Here is a 17332-nt window from a genome sequence, read left to right as displayed (position 1 = left end):
CCCCATAATGACAAAGCAAAAACATTTGTTTGCAAATTTGGGAAAAATGTCATATAAACATACCTTATTCAGACCATTTGCTATAAAACATCTGAAATTGAGCTTGGGTGCATCCTGTTTCCATTGATCTTTCAATTGATTGGTCATATCTATATAAGGTCCCACAGTTGACACTGCATGTCAGAGCAAAAACCAAGCCATGAGGTTAAAGGAATTGTCCATACAGCTCCGAGACAGGATTGTTTCGAGGCACAGATCTGGGAAGGGTACCAAAACATTTCTGCAGCATTGAAAATCCCCAAGAACACAGTGGCCGCCATCATTCTTAAATGGAAGAAGTTTGGAACCACCAAGACTCTTCCAAGAGCTGGCCGCCCGGCAAAACTGAGCAATCCAGCGAGATGGACCTTGGTCAGGGAGTTGACCAAGATCTGATGGTCACTCTGACAGAGCTCCAGAGTTCCTCTTTGGAGATGGGAGGACCTTCCAGAAGGACAACCAACTCTGCAGCACTCCACCAATCAGGCCTTTATGGTAGAGTGGCCAGACGAAAGCCACTCCTCAGTAAAAGGCACATGACAGCCCGAATGGCATTTGCCAAAAGGCTCCTAAAGGACTCTGACCATGAGAAACAAGATTCTCTGGTCTGATGAAACCAACATGAACTCTTTGGCCAGAATGCAAACCTCATGTCTGGAGGAAACATGGCACCATCCCACCGGTGAAACATGGTATTGGCAGCATCATGCTGTGGGAATGTTTTTCAGCGGCAGGGACTGGGAGACTAGTCAGGATCGAGGGAAAGATGAACGGAGCAAAGTACAGAGATCCTTGAGGAAAACTCTATCGAACATCTCAGGAGAGACCTGAAAATAGCTGTGCAGCTACGCTCCCCATCCAACCAGACAGGATGAAAGGATCTGCAGAGAAAAATGGGAGAAACTCCCCAAATACAAGTGTGCCAAGCTTGTAGCGTCATACCCAAGAAGACTCAAGGCTGTAATTGCTGCCAAAGGTGCTTCAACAAAGTCTGAATACTGATGTAAATGTGAGATTTCAGGTTTTCATTTTTTTTAATGCATTTGTAAACATTCCTAAAAAACAGTTTTTGCTTTGTTATTATGGGGTATTGTGTGTAGATTGAGGGGGAAAAAAGCAATTATCAATTTTAGAATAAGGCTGTAATTTAACAAAATGAGGGAAAAGTCAAAAGGTCTGAATACTTTCCGATAGCTGCGTTGTAGCTATATCTTAATGTAAATACATGAACATTTTTGGCAGATTATTAGCAATGACTTATCACCAGCTGTATATTGTCCAGCATAGGACATTCTCACTAGTACCCTAGTTTATAAAAAAGACCCATGTACGTAACCCTCGTTGTCCTCTGGGGCTCTGCTTGGTCATTGCGGTGCTCAAAGCGTGAGAAAAATGTGTTTAGCTTGTCCGGTAGGGCAGCATTGGTGTCCGCGACATGGCTGGCTATGTTTTTGTAATCCGTGATTGTTAGGAGCCCCTCGTGTCCGACCTGCTGAATGCTCCTCCGGCTCTGAGAGGCACGATTATAGTGGAACACACACAGTAACATTCCAGCATCTCTTTCTTTCAACACCAATACGTGTTGAGTAATTAGCAGTCCACTTCAAATTTGAACATTTCCTTCTCTGTTTCCTTCTCTCTGTTCTCTCAGGTCAGCGATCTCTCCTTCCATGACTCCCTGGCCACCTTCGTAGCCATCCTCATTGCCCGTCAGTGTCTTCTCCTGGAGGACCTGGTCCGCTGCGTAGCCATCCCTTCCCTCCTCAACGCTGGTAAGAGCCCGTCTCTCACCCCCAGACCCAATGCCAGGGTCCTGTTCCTGAGGCACCAAAAAAAAGAAATCCGTGAAATGGGGATGGACTTGTACTCGGTCTAATAAGGAATGTTCATTTTTGTTTTCCGTTGCTAAATACTTTGAAGCGTTTTCGTTGCATGCCCTAAGGAACACCACCTAGGCCTTATTCTTAGATCCCAGTCTCTTCTATTTAATCTAGCCTGAACTCTCTGCCATCTCGGTATAAATTAGTTTACTGTACACATACGCCCTATGCCTGCCTCTCTATGCTTTGAAGATACTCCCATCCCCATAATGCATTACTTTTGTCTTTTCTGTCTGAGCAGGAGGTAAACGCCACAGTGTGTTTGATCCCACTCTGCACAGTGTGTGTGTCTGTCTGTGGTGGCCAATCAAGGCTGCCTCTCACTCAGAGGACAAGGCCTCATTCAGCTTGTTTTCAAAGTCCCCTGTGAAGTTGTCAAAACATGGTACAAACATTATTGGGCACAGACAACAGCACAAAGGGCAAGAAGGTAGAGACAACAATACATCACACAAAGCAGCCACAAGTGTCAGTAAGAGTGTCCATGATTGACATAAAACTGTCCAGTTTGAGTGTTTGTTGCAGCTTGTTCCATTCGCTAGCTTCAGCGAACTGAAAAGAGGAGCGACCCAGGGATGTGTGTGCATGTGACTGGCAGAACGGGTGTTGTATGTTGAGGATGAGGGCTTCAGTAGATATATCAGATAGGGGAGAATTAGGCCTAAGAGGGTTTTATAAATAAGCACCAACCAGTGGGTCTTGCGACAGGTATACAGAGATGACCAGTTTACAGAGGAGTATAGAGTGCAGTGATGTGTCCTATAAGGAGCATTGGTGGCAATTCTGATGGCCAAATTGTAAAGAACATCTAGCCGTTCGAGAGAGCACCCTCACCTGCCAATCTGTAAATTGTCTCCGTAATCTAGCATGGGTAGGATGGTCATCTGAATCAGGGTTAGTTTGGCAGCTGGGGTGAAAGAGGAACGATAACGATAGAGGAAACCAAGCCTAGATTTAACTTTAGCCTGCTGCTTTGATATGTGCTGAGAGAAGGACAGTGCACCATCTAGCCATACTCCAAGTACTTGTATGAGGTTATTACCTCAAACTCTAAACCCTCAGAGGTAGTAATAACACCTCTGGGAGGAGGGGCATTCTTCTTACCAAACCACATTACCTTTGTTTTGGAGGTGTTCAGAACAAGTTTAAAGGTAGAAAAAGCTTGTTAGACACTAAGAAAGCTTTGTTGTAGTGCATTTATCACATTTGGTGGAGGGGCCAGCTGAGTATAGGACTGTCTAGGTCGATTTGTTTTCGTGTCTGGGTCTGATTGTTCTTGGGTCCATTCAGGGTCCGGGTCCCCATCCAGGTTCAACTTTTTGGTCTCCCCCCATAAAACTGGGGACCACCAAGGACCCTGGAACACCACACCAACCAAAAAACAATTGTTTTTAAATATTCTAAAACAAACATGCTGCCCTGGTTAAAGCTGCCCCAGCCAATCTCATCCTCCACAGACCTCAGCAACCAGTGTGCACAGGAAGCTACCTTTTTAAGCATGACACTTTTTTCAAAAGGAGGACAACAGGGACTGATGACAGGACAACACTAAATGAACAGTGTCAGATCACGTGAGCGACACGGATATGTCACAACACTCGCGGACAACGCGCATTAGAATGCGTGTCCACCAGTATCTGCATAAACCACTACGTCGTCCAGATAAACAGCACACCCGACGAGACCGGAGACAACCCTATTGATAAGGCGCTGAAAAGTGGCAGGTGTGTTACGCAGGCCAAAACTCATAACCGAATAAGAGTACAGACGGAAGGGTGTAATAAAGTCCGAGATTGTGTGTCCTATGCATAATTGGCACCTGCCAATAGCCCTTTATTAACAAGTAAAACTTGATCATTAACTTCGCTGCTCCAACCTGATCAATGCAGTCCTCCATCCTTGGAAATGAATCTGACTTTGTGACACTGTTTACCTTACGGTGGTCCGTACAAAATCTTTGTCCCATCTGGTTTACTGAACAAGATACAGGGAAAAGCCCAGCTTGAGAAAGGCTCTGCAATATCATTATCCAGCATGTACCTGATCTCAACATCCAGACAACTACGGTTCTCTGACGAAATTCGGTAGAACCCCTGATGGATGGGGTCAGCATCCCCAACGTCAATATCAGTATCCCCAACGTCAATATTCCCCGAATCAGACTCGAATCAAATTTTATTTGTGACATACACATGGTTAGCAGATGTTAATGCAAGTGTAGCGAAATGCTTGTGCTTCTAGTTCCGACCATGCAGTAATATCTAACAAGTAATCTAACCTAACAATTTCACAACAACTAACTTATACACACAAGTGTAAAGCAATTAATATGTATATAAAAATCAATGAATGAGCAATGGCCGACCGGCATAGGCAAGATGCAGTAGATGGTATAGAGAACAGTATATACATATGAGATGAGTAATGTAGGGTATGTAAACATTATATAAAGTGGCATTGTTTAAAGTAGCTAGTGATACATTTATTTAAAAAAAAATCAATATTAAAGTGGCTAGAGATTGAGTCTGTATGTTGACAGAAGCCACTCAATGTTAGTGATGGCTGTTTAACAGTCTGATGGCCTTGAGATAGAAACTGTTTTTCAGTCTCTCGGTCCCCCCTTTGATGCACCTGTACTTAGCTCGCCTTCTGGATGATAGCGGGGTGAACAGGCAGTGGCTCAGTGGTTGTTGTCCTTGATGATCTTTTTGGCCTTCCTGTGACATCGGGTGGTGTAGGTGTCCTGGAGGGCAGGTAGTTTGCACCCGGTGATGCGTTGTGCAGACCTCACTACCCTCTGGAGAGCCTTACGGTTGTGGGCGGAGCAGTTGCCGTACCAGGCGGTGATACAGCCCGATAGGATGCTCTCGATTGTGCATCTGTAGAAGTTTGTGAGTGCTTTTGGTGACAAGCCGAATTTCTTCAGCCTCCTGAGGTTGAATAGGCGCTGCTGCGCCTTCTTCACCACACTGTCTGTGTGGGTGGACCATTTCAGTTTGTCTGTGATGTGTGCGCCAAGGAACTGCTTCCTCTGCTGTTTCCTGAAGTCCATGATCATCTCCTTTGTTTTGTTGACATTGAGTATGAGATTATTTTCCTGACACCACACTCCGAGGGCCCTCACCTCCCTGTAGGCCGTCTCATCGTTGTTGGTAATCAAGCCTACCACTGTAGTGTCGTCTGCAAACTTGATGATTGAGTTGGAGGCGTGCATGGCCACGCAGTCATGGGTGAACAGGGAGTACAGGAGAGGGCTGAGGATCAGCGGGGTGGAGATGTTGTTTCCTACCCTCACCACCTGGGGGGCGGCCCGTCAGGAAGTCCAGGACCCAGTTGCACAGGGCGGTCTCGAGCTTAATGACGAGTTTGGAGGGTACTATGGTGTTAAATGCTGAGATGTAGTTGATGAACAGCATTCTTACATAGGTATTCCTCTTGTCCAAATGGTTTAGGGCAGTGTGCAGTGTGATTGCGATTGCGTCGTCTGTGGACCTATTGGGGTGGTAAGCAAATTGGAGTGGGTCTAGGGTGTCAGGTAGGGTGGAGGTGATATGGTCCTTGACTCGTCTCTCAAAGCACTTCATGATGACCCAATTGAGTGCTACGGGGCCATAGTCATTTAGCTCAGTTACCTTCACTTTCTTGGGAACAGGAACAATGGTAACTCGGCTAAATGACTATCGCCCCGTAGCACTCACTTCCGTCATCATGAAGTGCTCTGAGAGATTAGTCAAGGACCATATCACCTCTACTCAGCAGAGAAGGGTAACACAGACTATATCACAAACAACTCAAAGGCACCGGTGTCCCTCAGGATCTTCACTGGCACTGGGTCGTTACTTCCTAACAGACACACAAAACCCTCTCATGAAAGATAAATAATCTGGGTCAATTGGGTCTTCCACATGCACCTGGGCATGAGACGGACTGACAGGAGTGAACGGATGTGGGACAGGCGACGCTAATGCCGTAGGCTTAGGTTTAACGTTAGCGCAAGTACTGAATTTACCCTTAGCCCTGAGAACAGGACATTCGTTTTTCCAATGACCTGAACACTGACAGTAGTGACATTCTTGACTGCAGTCAGCTTTACCATGGGAACCAGGCTCAACCCTAGATGAATGAACCTCTGAGTGTCTCAGAGCGTGGGCGAGACCCAAATCTCTCTGGACGCCCCCACTCACACCGAATACGGGACTCCTCAATGCTACTTTTGCGAGTCAAAACTTACTCGTCCGACAAAACCGCAGCTTCAGAGACTGTCTTCACTTTCTGTGCGTTAATGTACGTGGCTGTTCGATCCGGGATTGTGTCCTTAAATTGCTCTAGCATAATCAGATCACACAACCTCTGGAAACTCTTAACCGCAGAGGCGGAATGCGATTAAACTGTGAAGATAACTCTTGTGCAGATGCAACATGAGTCTTTATCAGCCCTTTTTAAAGTTCTAAATTGTTGGCGGTAAACCTCAGTAAGCAATTCGTAAATCTGTAAAACAGCCATTATAACCTTAGCATAGCTGACACTGTCAGCTACACAAAGAGCTGAATATGCTTCCTGTGCTTTACCAGTTAACACACTATAAACATTAAAGTGTGATCAGAATCAGGCTAACTCTTAGCGTCAGCAACGAAAATAACATCCGGGTCCTTTGCATAAAATGTTGGCTACAGACGTAAGTATCCAACAATATAAAATGTGTCCGGGGCACGGCCGAGAGAGGAGCGACCCCTAGGTAAATCAGGGTCACCTTCCCTAAGCAAACCCTCCCCCGACAGCTTTCCATCCCTAAACAAGTCTAGCCGTGCTGGTTGCAGCTTGATTTTAGCACGTTCCTATTCCTGTTTAAATTCCAATTCCTTATCATGCGTACCACGATCATGCTCTGGCTGTAACAGAAGCAGTTCTTTCTGCTGTTCAAAAGAACGACTACTAGGGCTAACAGAGTGAAATGGGGAGACCGCTGGGGAGGTGGCGAGTCCTCTGCAGAGGCTGCCCCAATGGTAACTACACGTATACAACTCTACATTAGATTGCCCTTCAATATTAACCTTACAATTTTTGGGGGGTTTATCACTAATTTCAAACTGGTAGTACTTAGCTATCTTCAACAGCTGTTTAGTACATACACTAGCCGCTCAAAAGTTTGGGGTCACTTAGAAATGTCCTTGTTTTTGGTCCATTTAAAATAACATCAAATTGATCAGAAATACAGCGTAGACATTGTTAATGTTGTAAATGACTATTGAACCTGGAAACGGCAGATTTATTTTTAAAATTAAATATCTACATAGGAGTACAGAGGCCCATCATCAGCAACCATCACTCCTGTGTTCCAATGGCACGTTGTGTTTGCTAATCCAAGTTTATACATTTAAAAGGCTAATTGATCATTAGAAAACCCTTTTGCAAATATGTTAGCACAGCTGAAAACTTGTTCTGATTTAAGAAGCAATATAACTGGCCTTCTTTAGACTAGTTGAGTATCTGGGGCATCAGCATTTTTGGGGTTCTATTACAGGCTCAAAATGGCCAGAAACAAATAACTTTCTTCTGAAACTCGTCAGTCTATTCTTGTTCTGAGAAATGAAGACTATTCGATGCGAGAAATTGCCAAGAAACTGAAAATCTCGTACAACGCTGTGTACTACTCCCGTCACAGAACAGCGCAAACTGGCTCTAACCAGAATAGAAAGAGGAGTGGGGGGCCCCGGTGCACAACTGAGCAAGAGGACAATACATTAGTGTCTAGTTTGAGAAACAGACGCCTCACAAGTCCTCAACTGGCAGCTTCATTAACCTCTAGCGTCGAGCAATCCCGTATCCGGGAGCGTAATCATAGGCTCAAGCTCATTACCATAACGCAACGTTTCCTATTCATGAAAATCGCAAACGAAATGAAATAAATATATTGAAACAAAAGCTTAGCCTTTTGTTAACACTGTCATCTCAGTGTTATATGCTTTAACCAAAGCTACACAAGCATTTGTGTAAGAGTATTAATAGCCTAGCATAGCATTAAGCCTAACATTCAGCAGGCAACATTTTCACAAAAACAAGAAAAGCATTCAAATAAAATAATTTACCTTTGAAGAACTTCGGATGTTTTCAATGACGAGACTCTGTTAGATAGCAAATGTTCATTTTTTCAAAAAATATTATTTGTGTAAGAGAAATAGCTCCGTTTTGTTCATCACGTTTGGCTAAGAAAAAAAAAGAAAAATGCAGTCACTTACAACGCCAAACTTTTTTCCAAATTAGCTCCATAATATCGACAGAAACATGGCAAACGTTGTTTAGAATCAATCCTCAAGGGGTTTTTCACATATCTATTCGATAATCTATCGTTGGTGGCAGCTGGCTTCTCATCAGAAGAAAACGAAAAAATACTGCAGCTGGAGATTACGCAATAATTGCGACGGAGGACACCAAGCGACCACCTGGTAAATGTAGTCTCTTATGGTCAATCTTCCAATGATATGCCTACAAATACGTCACAATGCTGCAGACACCTTGGGGAAAACGTGGAAAAGGTAAGCTGACTCCTAGCTCCTCCACAGCCATATAAGGAGTCATTGCCATGAGGCGGTTTCAAAAAATGCGGCACTTCCTGATTGTATTTTTATCTGGGTTTTTTCTGTAACATCAGTTCTGTGGCACTCACAGACAATATATTTGCAGTTTTGGAAACGTCAGTGTTTTCTTTCCAAAGCTGTCAATTATATGCATAGTCGAGCATCTTTTCGTGACAAAATATCTTGTTTAAAACGGGAACATTTTTTATCCAAAAATTAAAAGAGCGGCCCCTATATCGAAGAAGTTAAATAGGAGGGAGGCAATGCGGAGATAAAGAAATAACAAACATATATATGTATTAAATAAAGTAACAGTAGTGTGTAGTCAGTAGTGTGAGTGGATGTGTGATAATGAGGGGTATTGAGAGGTGCAAAAACAAATTAACAGAGGCCAAAAATGCCCCAACAAAAAAACTGTCTGCGTGGAGTCTCTTCAATGTATGGGGGGAAGGTGTATTTATCCCCGGGACACACCCGAGCCCAGGTGTCCTATTTCACAGACAACACTCCCAGCTCCGCCCACTGACATCATATTAAGGAAAACAAGAGCAGAGAGAGAATTTGGCAGATAGTAGGAGGGTTGTCACACTTTGCTAAAGCAGCTTTATTCCCCTTCAGATTTGTTGTTGTGGTTGTGTGTGGCTGTCTGTGTGACCCTTTAACCTACCTCTCTCTGTGTGTGTCTCCTCCCAGCCTGCAGTGAGCAGGACTCTGAGCCCGGAGCCCGTCTGACCTGCAGGATTCTACTGCACCTTTTCAAGACCCCGCAGCGCAACCCCTGCCCCCAGGATGGAGCCAAGTCAGGTACTCACAAAACAAACTAATTCCAAGTGTAATCCCACATCTTATATTATTTTAATTGATTGATGCCATTAATTAATGTTTTTAATTTAATGAAATTGTTAATGATTTTATATTTTGCAGATAAATCTTCTGTTGGGATCCGGTCGTCGTGTGATCGCCACCTTCTGGCTGCCTCGCAGAACAGCATAGTGGTCGGAGCTGTCTTTGCTGTCCTAAAGGCTGTCTTTATGCTGGGTAATACACTCAGTATTATGCTATTATTTTGTCCTTAAAGTTGCGTATGAGTCCAATTTGACAATTAAATGTGAATAGGTTGATGTATTTATAGTTATTAAAGTGGAACTGACAGCGTTTTAGCAACATGAAATCGTATTAAAATATTTTTATACATACCCAGGAAGAATATGACTTTCACTTTCTCACAAGCGTGCACATAGATATCTATAAAATTTTCATTTTCATAAATTCATAGAATGTTTGGGAATGATGTAAAGTAAGGCATTTGTTAAAATTCTATAGCAATATAGAGTGGAAAAGCTTCCATGCATTTGGACAATGAATAGACACTGCAGTAAATAAAACTGCCTTGTCCAGGACCGGAGTCTACTCAGACCAGTGCGCCATAGCCAATCAGAGCTACAGTTGGCCTATATGCAAATAAGCCATTTCCCACACGGTCCTGACATCATTCACTTTGACCTGTACTATGTGTTTACAGGCAGTAACAACAGCGCGACTTTAGATCATTAGAACACATTCACCAAAAGCCACAAAATACACCTGAATGGATTTCTGGAAATATGTAAACACCACGGGAGTCCTCTTACATTTGCAAACTTTACAGTCCTATTGATCAAAAAACCACCTCAGTTATGCACATCAAAAACAACAAAATCATGAGCTAAAATCTAACAAAGGAACATTAGATAAACCCTCTCAAACTTTTTCAGCTAGTTAGCTGTCAAAATTGCACTGATAAACAAGGGGGAATAGTTGCCTACTCGTCCTACTGCAGCTTCCCTGCCTGCCCGCTCATTTTATAGACGGCAAAAACATTTGATTAATAGCAGCATATGCTAACTGTTGATAAGTTGTTTAAGTTGAGAATAACTAACTCGCAAAGCGATTCACAGTTCTTGTTCACTAATTACCTCTAGCTGTACCGAAAAGCGATATGAGGGGGAAAAGTCAGCCACTCACCCACTCCTCCAGTGACATGACATCCTCCCAGCAGCTAGCTAGCTAGAGAGCTAATGTTAGGGTCTGTGTTTTTAACTTGCTAAATAAACAGCTAGCTACATAAATAGATATGCTAACCCAGGGGTGTCAAACTCAATCAGCGCACAGGCCACATTGAGAGAACTGAATTCGTGGGCCAGACAGACTATTTGTTTTTACATGAAAAATGTGCAATTGCGAACCAAACTGGCCATTGTTTCATTTGGAAAAAGAGGCCCATTTATAATGTTCAATTATGTACATAGGCTGCTGTACAGTGCATTCGGATAGTATTCAGACCCCTTGACTTTTTCCACGTTTCATTAATGGTCCAGCCTTATTCTAAAGTTGATTTGGTTTTTTTTTCTCATCAATCTATACACCATACCCCATAATGACAAATTGAAAACAGGGTTTTAGAAATTGTTGCAACAGAAATACCTTATTTCCATTAATCATCCTTGAGATGTTTCTACAACTTGAGGTCCACCCGTGGTAAATTCAATTGATTGAATATGATTTGGAAAGGCACACTCCTGTCTTTATAAGGTCCCACAGCTGACAGTGCATGTCAGAGCAAAAACCAAGCCATGAGGTCGAAGAAGTTGTCCGTAGAACTCTGAGAAGGGATTGTCGGCACAGATTGAACTTTGGCCTGAATGCCAAGCATCACGTCTGGAGGAAACATGGCACCATCCCTACGGTGAAGCATTATGGTGGCAGCATCATGCTGGGGGGGATTTTTCCAGCGGCAGGGACTGGGAGACTAGCCAGGATTGAGAGAAAGGTGAACAGAGCAAAGTACAGAGAGATCCTTGATGAAAACCTTCTCCAGAGCGCTAAGGACCTCAGACAGGACAACGACCCTAAGCACTCAGCCAAGACAACGCAGGAGAGGCTTCAGGACAAGTTTCAGAATGTCCTTGAGTGGCCCAGACTTGAACCAGATCGAACATCTCTGGAGAGACCTGAAAATAGCTGTGCGCAGTGATGCTCCTCATCCAACCTGACAGAGCTTGAGTGGATCTGCAGAGAAGAATGGGAGAAACTCCCTGAATGCAGGTGTGTCAAGCTTGTATCGTCATACCCAAGAAGACTCAAGGCTGTAATCCCTGCCAAAGGCGCTTTCACAAAGTACTGAGTAAAGGTTCTGAATACTTAGAAGTACCAGACAAAGTTTCGGCACCTATTCATTCCAAGGTTTTTCTTTATTTTTACTATTTTCCACATTGTAGAATAATAGTGAAGACATTAAAACTATGAAATGACACATGGAATGATGTAGTAACCAAGAAAATGTTAAACAAATCTAAATATATTTGAAATTCTTCAAAGTAGCCACCCTTTGCCTTGATGACAGCTTTGCACACTCTTGGCATTCTACAATGTAGAAAATAGTTTAAATAAAGAAAAGCCTTGAATGAGTATGTGTGTCCAAACGTTTGACTGGTACTGTATGTAAATTAAATATTTCAGTTTTGTGTATTTTATACATTTGCACACACACAAAAAAACGTTTTGCTTTTTCATTATGGGTTATGTGTAGATTGAGACAAAACAATTTAATCAATTTTAGAATAAGGCTGTAACAAAATGTGGAAAAATGCGTTGTATATAGCATTTTAACATATTAAAACGAAATAAGACATAGATATTTTTCCAGCCTTTGCTGCTATGCTTGCAGATGTGCATAACATTTCACGACCCAAATCAAAATGTATTTAATAACTACAAATAACAAAAATATAGTTGTAGAATTTACATTTTTTTGCATTGCATGAATCACCGGTGAGGTTGAATGCAGCATTGCTGTATGGTGCACTCAAAATATATTGTAGTTGAGTAGCCAGCCTAGGCTACTGCTCAAATGTTGTTGTAATTCTCCTTTGCATGTTGTTTTGTTGCAGGTTTTATTTTTTGGGTTATTCATTGTCTAGCTTTAAAACCTGAACCCAGACTGCAACATTTTAGTAGCCAAGCTAGGGCTGTGGCATGTGTCTGTGTATTTTCCCTTCACTGTGCTCTGTAAATGGGGGACACGGAGGCGCAATTTAAGTTGAATTTACCGACGCGATCACTTCAGGCTGTAATTCCATGAAGTAGATGACTCAAATGTCTCATTTATATTTGCTTTTGTGTCCTATTTGGCCTGTGGGCCTTGTTTGACACGTGTGCTCGCCTATTAGCCACATGACTGACTGCTGTAATTTACAACCTGAAAGCAATCATTTTTTTTGACTAACAAGAAATTGGTATTGGTGACCATATTAGTCATGCGTTGAACTGCATCCATCCATTCTGCCAACGATGGCATTTTGTACGTCATGGCATTTTGAGTCAAATAGAGCATGTTTTTAAAAAGCTCATATAAAGTTGTTTTTGAAGCATAAACTGGGAATTTGATATTTTGTACTGATATTATGATTGTCTGTTTCATATCTGCAAAGTATTTAAAACACTGTCAGTTTCACTTTAAATGTATATCTCTTACAACTGGTCACCAGTAAGACCACAGAACCTTGAAGTTCTACCTTTTGTAACATTTTCTCTCCATCGCGCTCCAGGCGATGCAGAACTGAAGGGCTCGGGATTTTCTCACCCCGCCAGCCTCGACGACGACGACATAGGTTCCAAGAAGTCGGGCGGCCACACAGTCTCTATAGAGACGGCCAGCCTAGACATGTACGCCAAGTATGTGCTGAAGAGCATCTGCCAACAGGTGAGAACATATGAAAGGAGACATTTCACACCAGGGTCAAATTTTTGGGACTTCCTATATTTTCTCTCTTCCGTTTCCCTCACACACCAGAAGCTGCATATTTCCTAATTGCAAGTCATTTCTAGGTGTGGAGTCCATTTAATTTGTTTAGTTTTTATTTCAGTCAATCCAGAAAGTAAACTGAAGTGAAACATTTCCTAATTGAAAACCAACTGTTCAAATCCTGAGTTGACTGAATTTATTACTCCATTTCGGGTAATGACAATGCACTTGCAACTCAGTTAGGACTTGGAGTGAATCAGTCTTAGTATTTTATTAGGACCCCATTAGCTACTGCTAAAGCTAAATTCCCCTGATGTGAAAATAGCAACCTTGTTTCACTAAATTCCCCTGACATTTAGTATTTTGTAAGGATCCCCATTAGCTGTTCCAAAAGCAACAGCTACTTTTCCTGGGGTCCAAACAAAACATGAAAAATTACAATACAGAACATTAATAGACAAGAACAGCCCAAGGACAGAGAAGGCACACGCAGCCTACATACAGTGCCTTGCGAAAGTATTCGGCCCCCTTGAACTTTGCAACCTTTTGCCACATTTCAGGCTTCAAACATAAAGATATAAAACTGCATTTTTTGGTGAAGAATCAACAACAAGTGGGACACAAACATGAAGTGGAACGACATTTATTGGATATTTCAAACTTTTTTAACAAATCAAAAACTGAAAACTTGGGCGTGCAAAATTATTCAGCCCCCTTAAGTTAATACTTTGTAGCGCCACCTTTTGCTGCGATTACAGCTGTAAGTCGCTTGGGGTATGTCTCTATCAGTTTTGCACATCGAGAGACTGAATTTTTTTCCCATTCCTCCTTGCAAAACAGCTCGAGCTCAGTGAGGTTGGATGGAGAGCATTTGTGAACAGCAGTTTTCAGTTCTTTCCACAGATTCTCGATTGGTTACAGGTCTGGACTTTGACTTGGCCATTCTAACACCTGGATATGTTTATTTTTGAACCATTCCATTGTAGATTTTGCTTTATGTTTTGGATCATTGTCTTGTTGGAAGACAAATCTCCGTCCCAGTCTCAGGTCTTTTGCAGACTCCATCAGGTTTTCTTCCAGAATGGTCCTGTATTTGGCTCCATCCATCTTCCCATCAATTTTAACCATCTTCCCTGTCCCTGCTGAAGAAAAGCAGGCCCAAACCATGATGCTGCCACCACCATGTTTGACAGTGGGGATGGTGTGTTCAGCTGTGTTGCTTTTACGCCAAACATAACGTTTTGCATTGTTGCCAAAAAGTTCAATTTTGGTTTCATCTGACCAGAGCACCTTCTTCCACATGTTTGGTGTGTCTCCCAGGTGGCTTGTGGCAAACTTTAAACGACACTTTTTATGGATATCTTTAAGAAATGACTTTCTTCTTGCCACTCTTCCATAAAGGCCAGATTTGTGCAATATACGACTGATTGTTGTCCTATGGACAGAGTCTCCCACCTCAGCTGTAGATCTCTGCAGTTCATCCAGAGTGATCATGGCTGCATCTCTGATCAGTCTTCTCCTTGTATGAGCTGAAAGTTTAGAGGGACGGCCAGGTCTTGGTAGATTTGCAGTGGTCTGATACTCCTTCCATTTCAATATTATCACTTGCACAGTGCTCCTTGGGATGTTTAAAGCTTGGGAAATATTTTTGTATCCAAATCCGGCTTTAAACTTCTTCACAACAGTATCTCGGACCTGCCTGGTGTGTTCCTTGTTCTTCATGATGCTCTCTGCGCTTTTAACGGACCTCTGAGACTATCACAGTGCAGGTGCATTTATACGGAGACTTGATTACACACAGGTGGATTGTATTTATCATCATTAGTCATTTAGGTCAACATTGGATCATTCAGAGATCCTCACTGAACTTCTGGAGAGAGTTTGCTGCACTGAAAGTAAAGGGGCTGAATAATTTTGCACGCCCAATTTTTCAGTTTTTGATTTGTTAAAAAAGTTTGAAATATCCAATAAATGTCGTTCCACTTCATGATTGTGTCCCACTTGTTGTTGATTCTTCACAAAAAAATACAGTTTTATATCTTTATGTTTGAAGCCTGAAATGTGGCAAAAGGTCGCAAAGTTCAAGGGGGCCGAATACTTTCGCAAGGCACTGTATCATACATACAGAAACTAGGTCAAATATGGGAGAGGCGTTGTGCCGTGAAGTTTTGCATGGTGTAGCCTCCGACACATTAGTGCGGCTGGCTTCCGGGTTGGATGCGCGCTGTGTTAAGAAGCAGTACGGCTGGTTGGGTTGTGTATCGGAGGACGCATGACATTCAGCCTTCGTCTCTCCCGAGCCCGTACGGGAGTTGTAGCAATGAGACAAGCTACTACAACAATTGGATACCACGAAATTGGGGAGAAAAAAAGGGGGTAAAATTCAAAATAAAAAAAATCATATCCCGATTATAGTGACAAATGATCACGGTATTGTTAAAATGTGCTGGAAATGTACTGATACACAAACGGAAATCATTTCACCAAGGTTTATATACAAAACCAACAAACAACAAATAAAGTTAGCAGCACTATGCACTTTTTGTGTGCATAAACATAAAAATAATAACATTAAAGATGGCACCATGTGGCTTTGAGAGAAGTTTCCGTAGTGCAGGTTTTAATGAACACAACCTTAAGTAAGCAAATCAAATGTGCATATAAAAGCAACACAAGTAAAGCAATGTGCATGTAAGAACAATACAACTATATGTAAACACATCCAATGTGCAGGTGTTGACATTAAAATAACAACACACAAAATAGAAACAAATCAAATGAACAGCACTGATTGCATGTCCGTTCTCACCTTCATAAAGAAATAAGGTGCTGCTGGCCTAACATCCTGTATGTATGCATCTTTGTTCATTTGAGATTGAAAAGTAAAAATGTCATCATAATTACTTTGTCCGGTTTAAGTAGTGATCTGCGACGGGAGACAATGTGCCCGCTGGCACTGAACGCTCTCTCTGCTGGTTGCTGGGTTGAAAAAAAGCTTCCTGGCAACACTGGCAAGGTGAGGCAGCTCTGATGCATGGCCCTTCCACCACACCAGTGGATCCTCTTCTGCTGGAATGGGTGGCAGAGACGGGCAGACCTTGATCTCTTCTTTCACTCTTTCTTCTGGGGTGGTCGGAATCTGACCCTCTTTGCCTCAAGGCAACAGAGAGGTGATCTTTCTCAGCAACCGAGCCAGGCCTTTCCCCTCCGATGCCGCTGTGGGGATGTTGGTGGTGGAGCTGCTGCTGGTGCTTTGTGGTTCTTCCCTGACTTGTCCAGCTGCCAGCTTCAAGGCCTCCTGGACACAGCTGTCAGTGTCAACTTTTACCGCCTCAGGCTCATCTAAAAAGCTCCTTTTGAAGCGGGGGTCAATGAAACATGCCATGTGCATGACTCTCTTTGCCTTCTCTGTTTATCTGTTGTTAAGGCCTTCTCTCATTACCCTTTTCATCTCTTTGGTCAGGGATGGATCTGTATCCTTTTCCACCAGAACATCACGGGTGATGTAGTCCAGGACAGGCTTGATGGCTGACAGTGTCACTCGTGTCTCTGAGCAAGTTTACAGATGCACTTGTCTCAGAGGTTTAAGGAGCTGGCACATTTGCTCCATGACACTTATGTCGGCATCCTTGGGCATCAGGTGCCATGTTCCTCTTTCTCCAGCCAGTGTCGCACAGACTGGATGCTGTTGGCTGAGGAAACGCTCAAGCATGTTGTGTGTAGATCCCCATCACCACATCATGGATCAGAGCCTTCTGTGGCATGTTGAGGGCAGCTAGCTTTTCTCTCAGTTCTCTCCTTCTCTTCCTGCTCCGTGAGAAGCCTTGGACCAGATGACGGCAGGCCTTGACTGCTGTGTCAACTCTCTGAATTTTCAGAGCCTTTGAGACGGCCAGGTTCAAATTATGGCCAAAGCACCCATGGCATCATGTCCTTTGCAATCTAATATGAAAAGGGCTGCAGTGAAGTCTTGAGCATTTTTTGATGTGGGTGCATAAGCAGCCTGCCTTTTTTTAAATGCTTGCTCGAGTGTCTGTGTCACAACTGTAGATGAG

The 17332-nt window shown here is 42.9% G+C and overlaps 1 protein-coding gene across 5 annotated transcripts in view; it reads left to right on the top strand.

Annotated features, from left to right (window-relative positions):
- LOC110505195 (mediator of RNA polymerase II transcription subunit 12) overlaps positions 1 to 17332 on the top strand; it is a 99846-nt gene that overhangs the window by 27127 nt on the left and 55387 nt on the right. For all 5 annotated transcript variants that reach the window (XM_036970411.1, XM_036970410.1, XM_021584246.2 and 2 more), the window contains exons 23-26: positions 1691 to 1811; positions 9188 to 9298; positions 9419 to 9532; positions 13081 to 13235. In XM_036970411.1, the coding sequence (XP_036826306.1) occupies positions 1691 to 1811; positions 9188 to 9298; positions 9419 to 9532; positions 13081 to 13235 (501 nt within the window). The remainder of the gene's footprint in view (positions 1 to 1690; positions 1812 to 9187; positions 9299 to 9418; positions 9533 to 13080; positions 13236 to 17332) is intronic.

The sequence above is a fragment of the Oncorhynchus mykiss genome, chromosome 31 (genome assembly GCF_013265735.2).
Source record: "Oncorhynchus mykiss isolate Arlee chromosome 31, USDA_OmykA_1.1, whole genome shotgun sequence".
Taxonomy (NCBI): Eukaryota; Metazoa; Chordata; class Actinopteri; order Salmoniformes; family Salmonidae; genus Oncorhynchus; species Oncorhynchus mykiss.
This window is presented reverse-complemented; position numbering and strand designations above follow the sequence as displayed.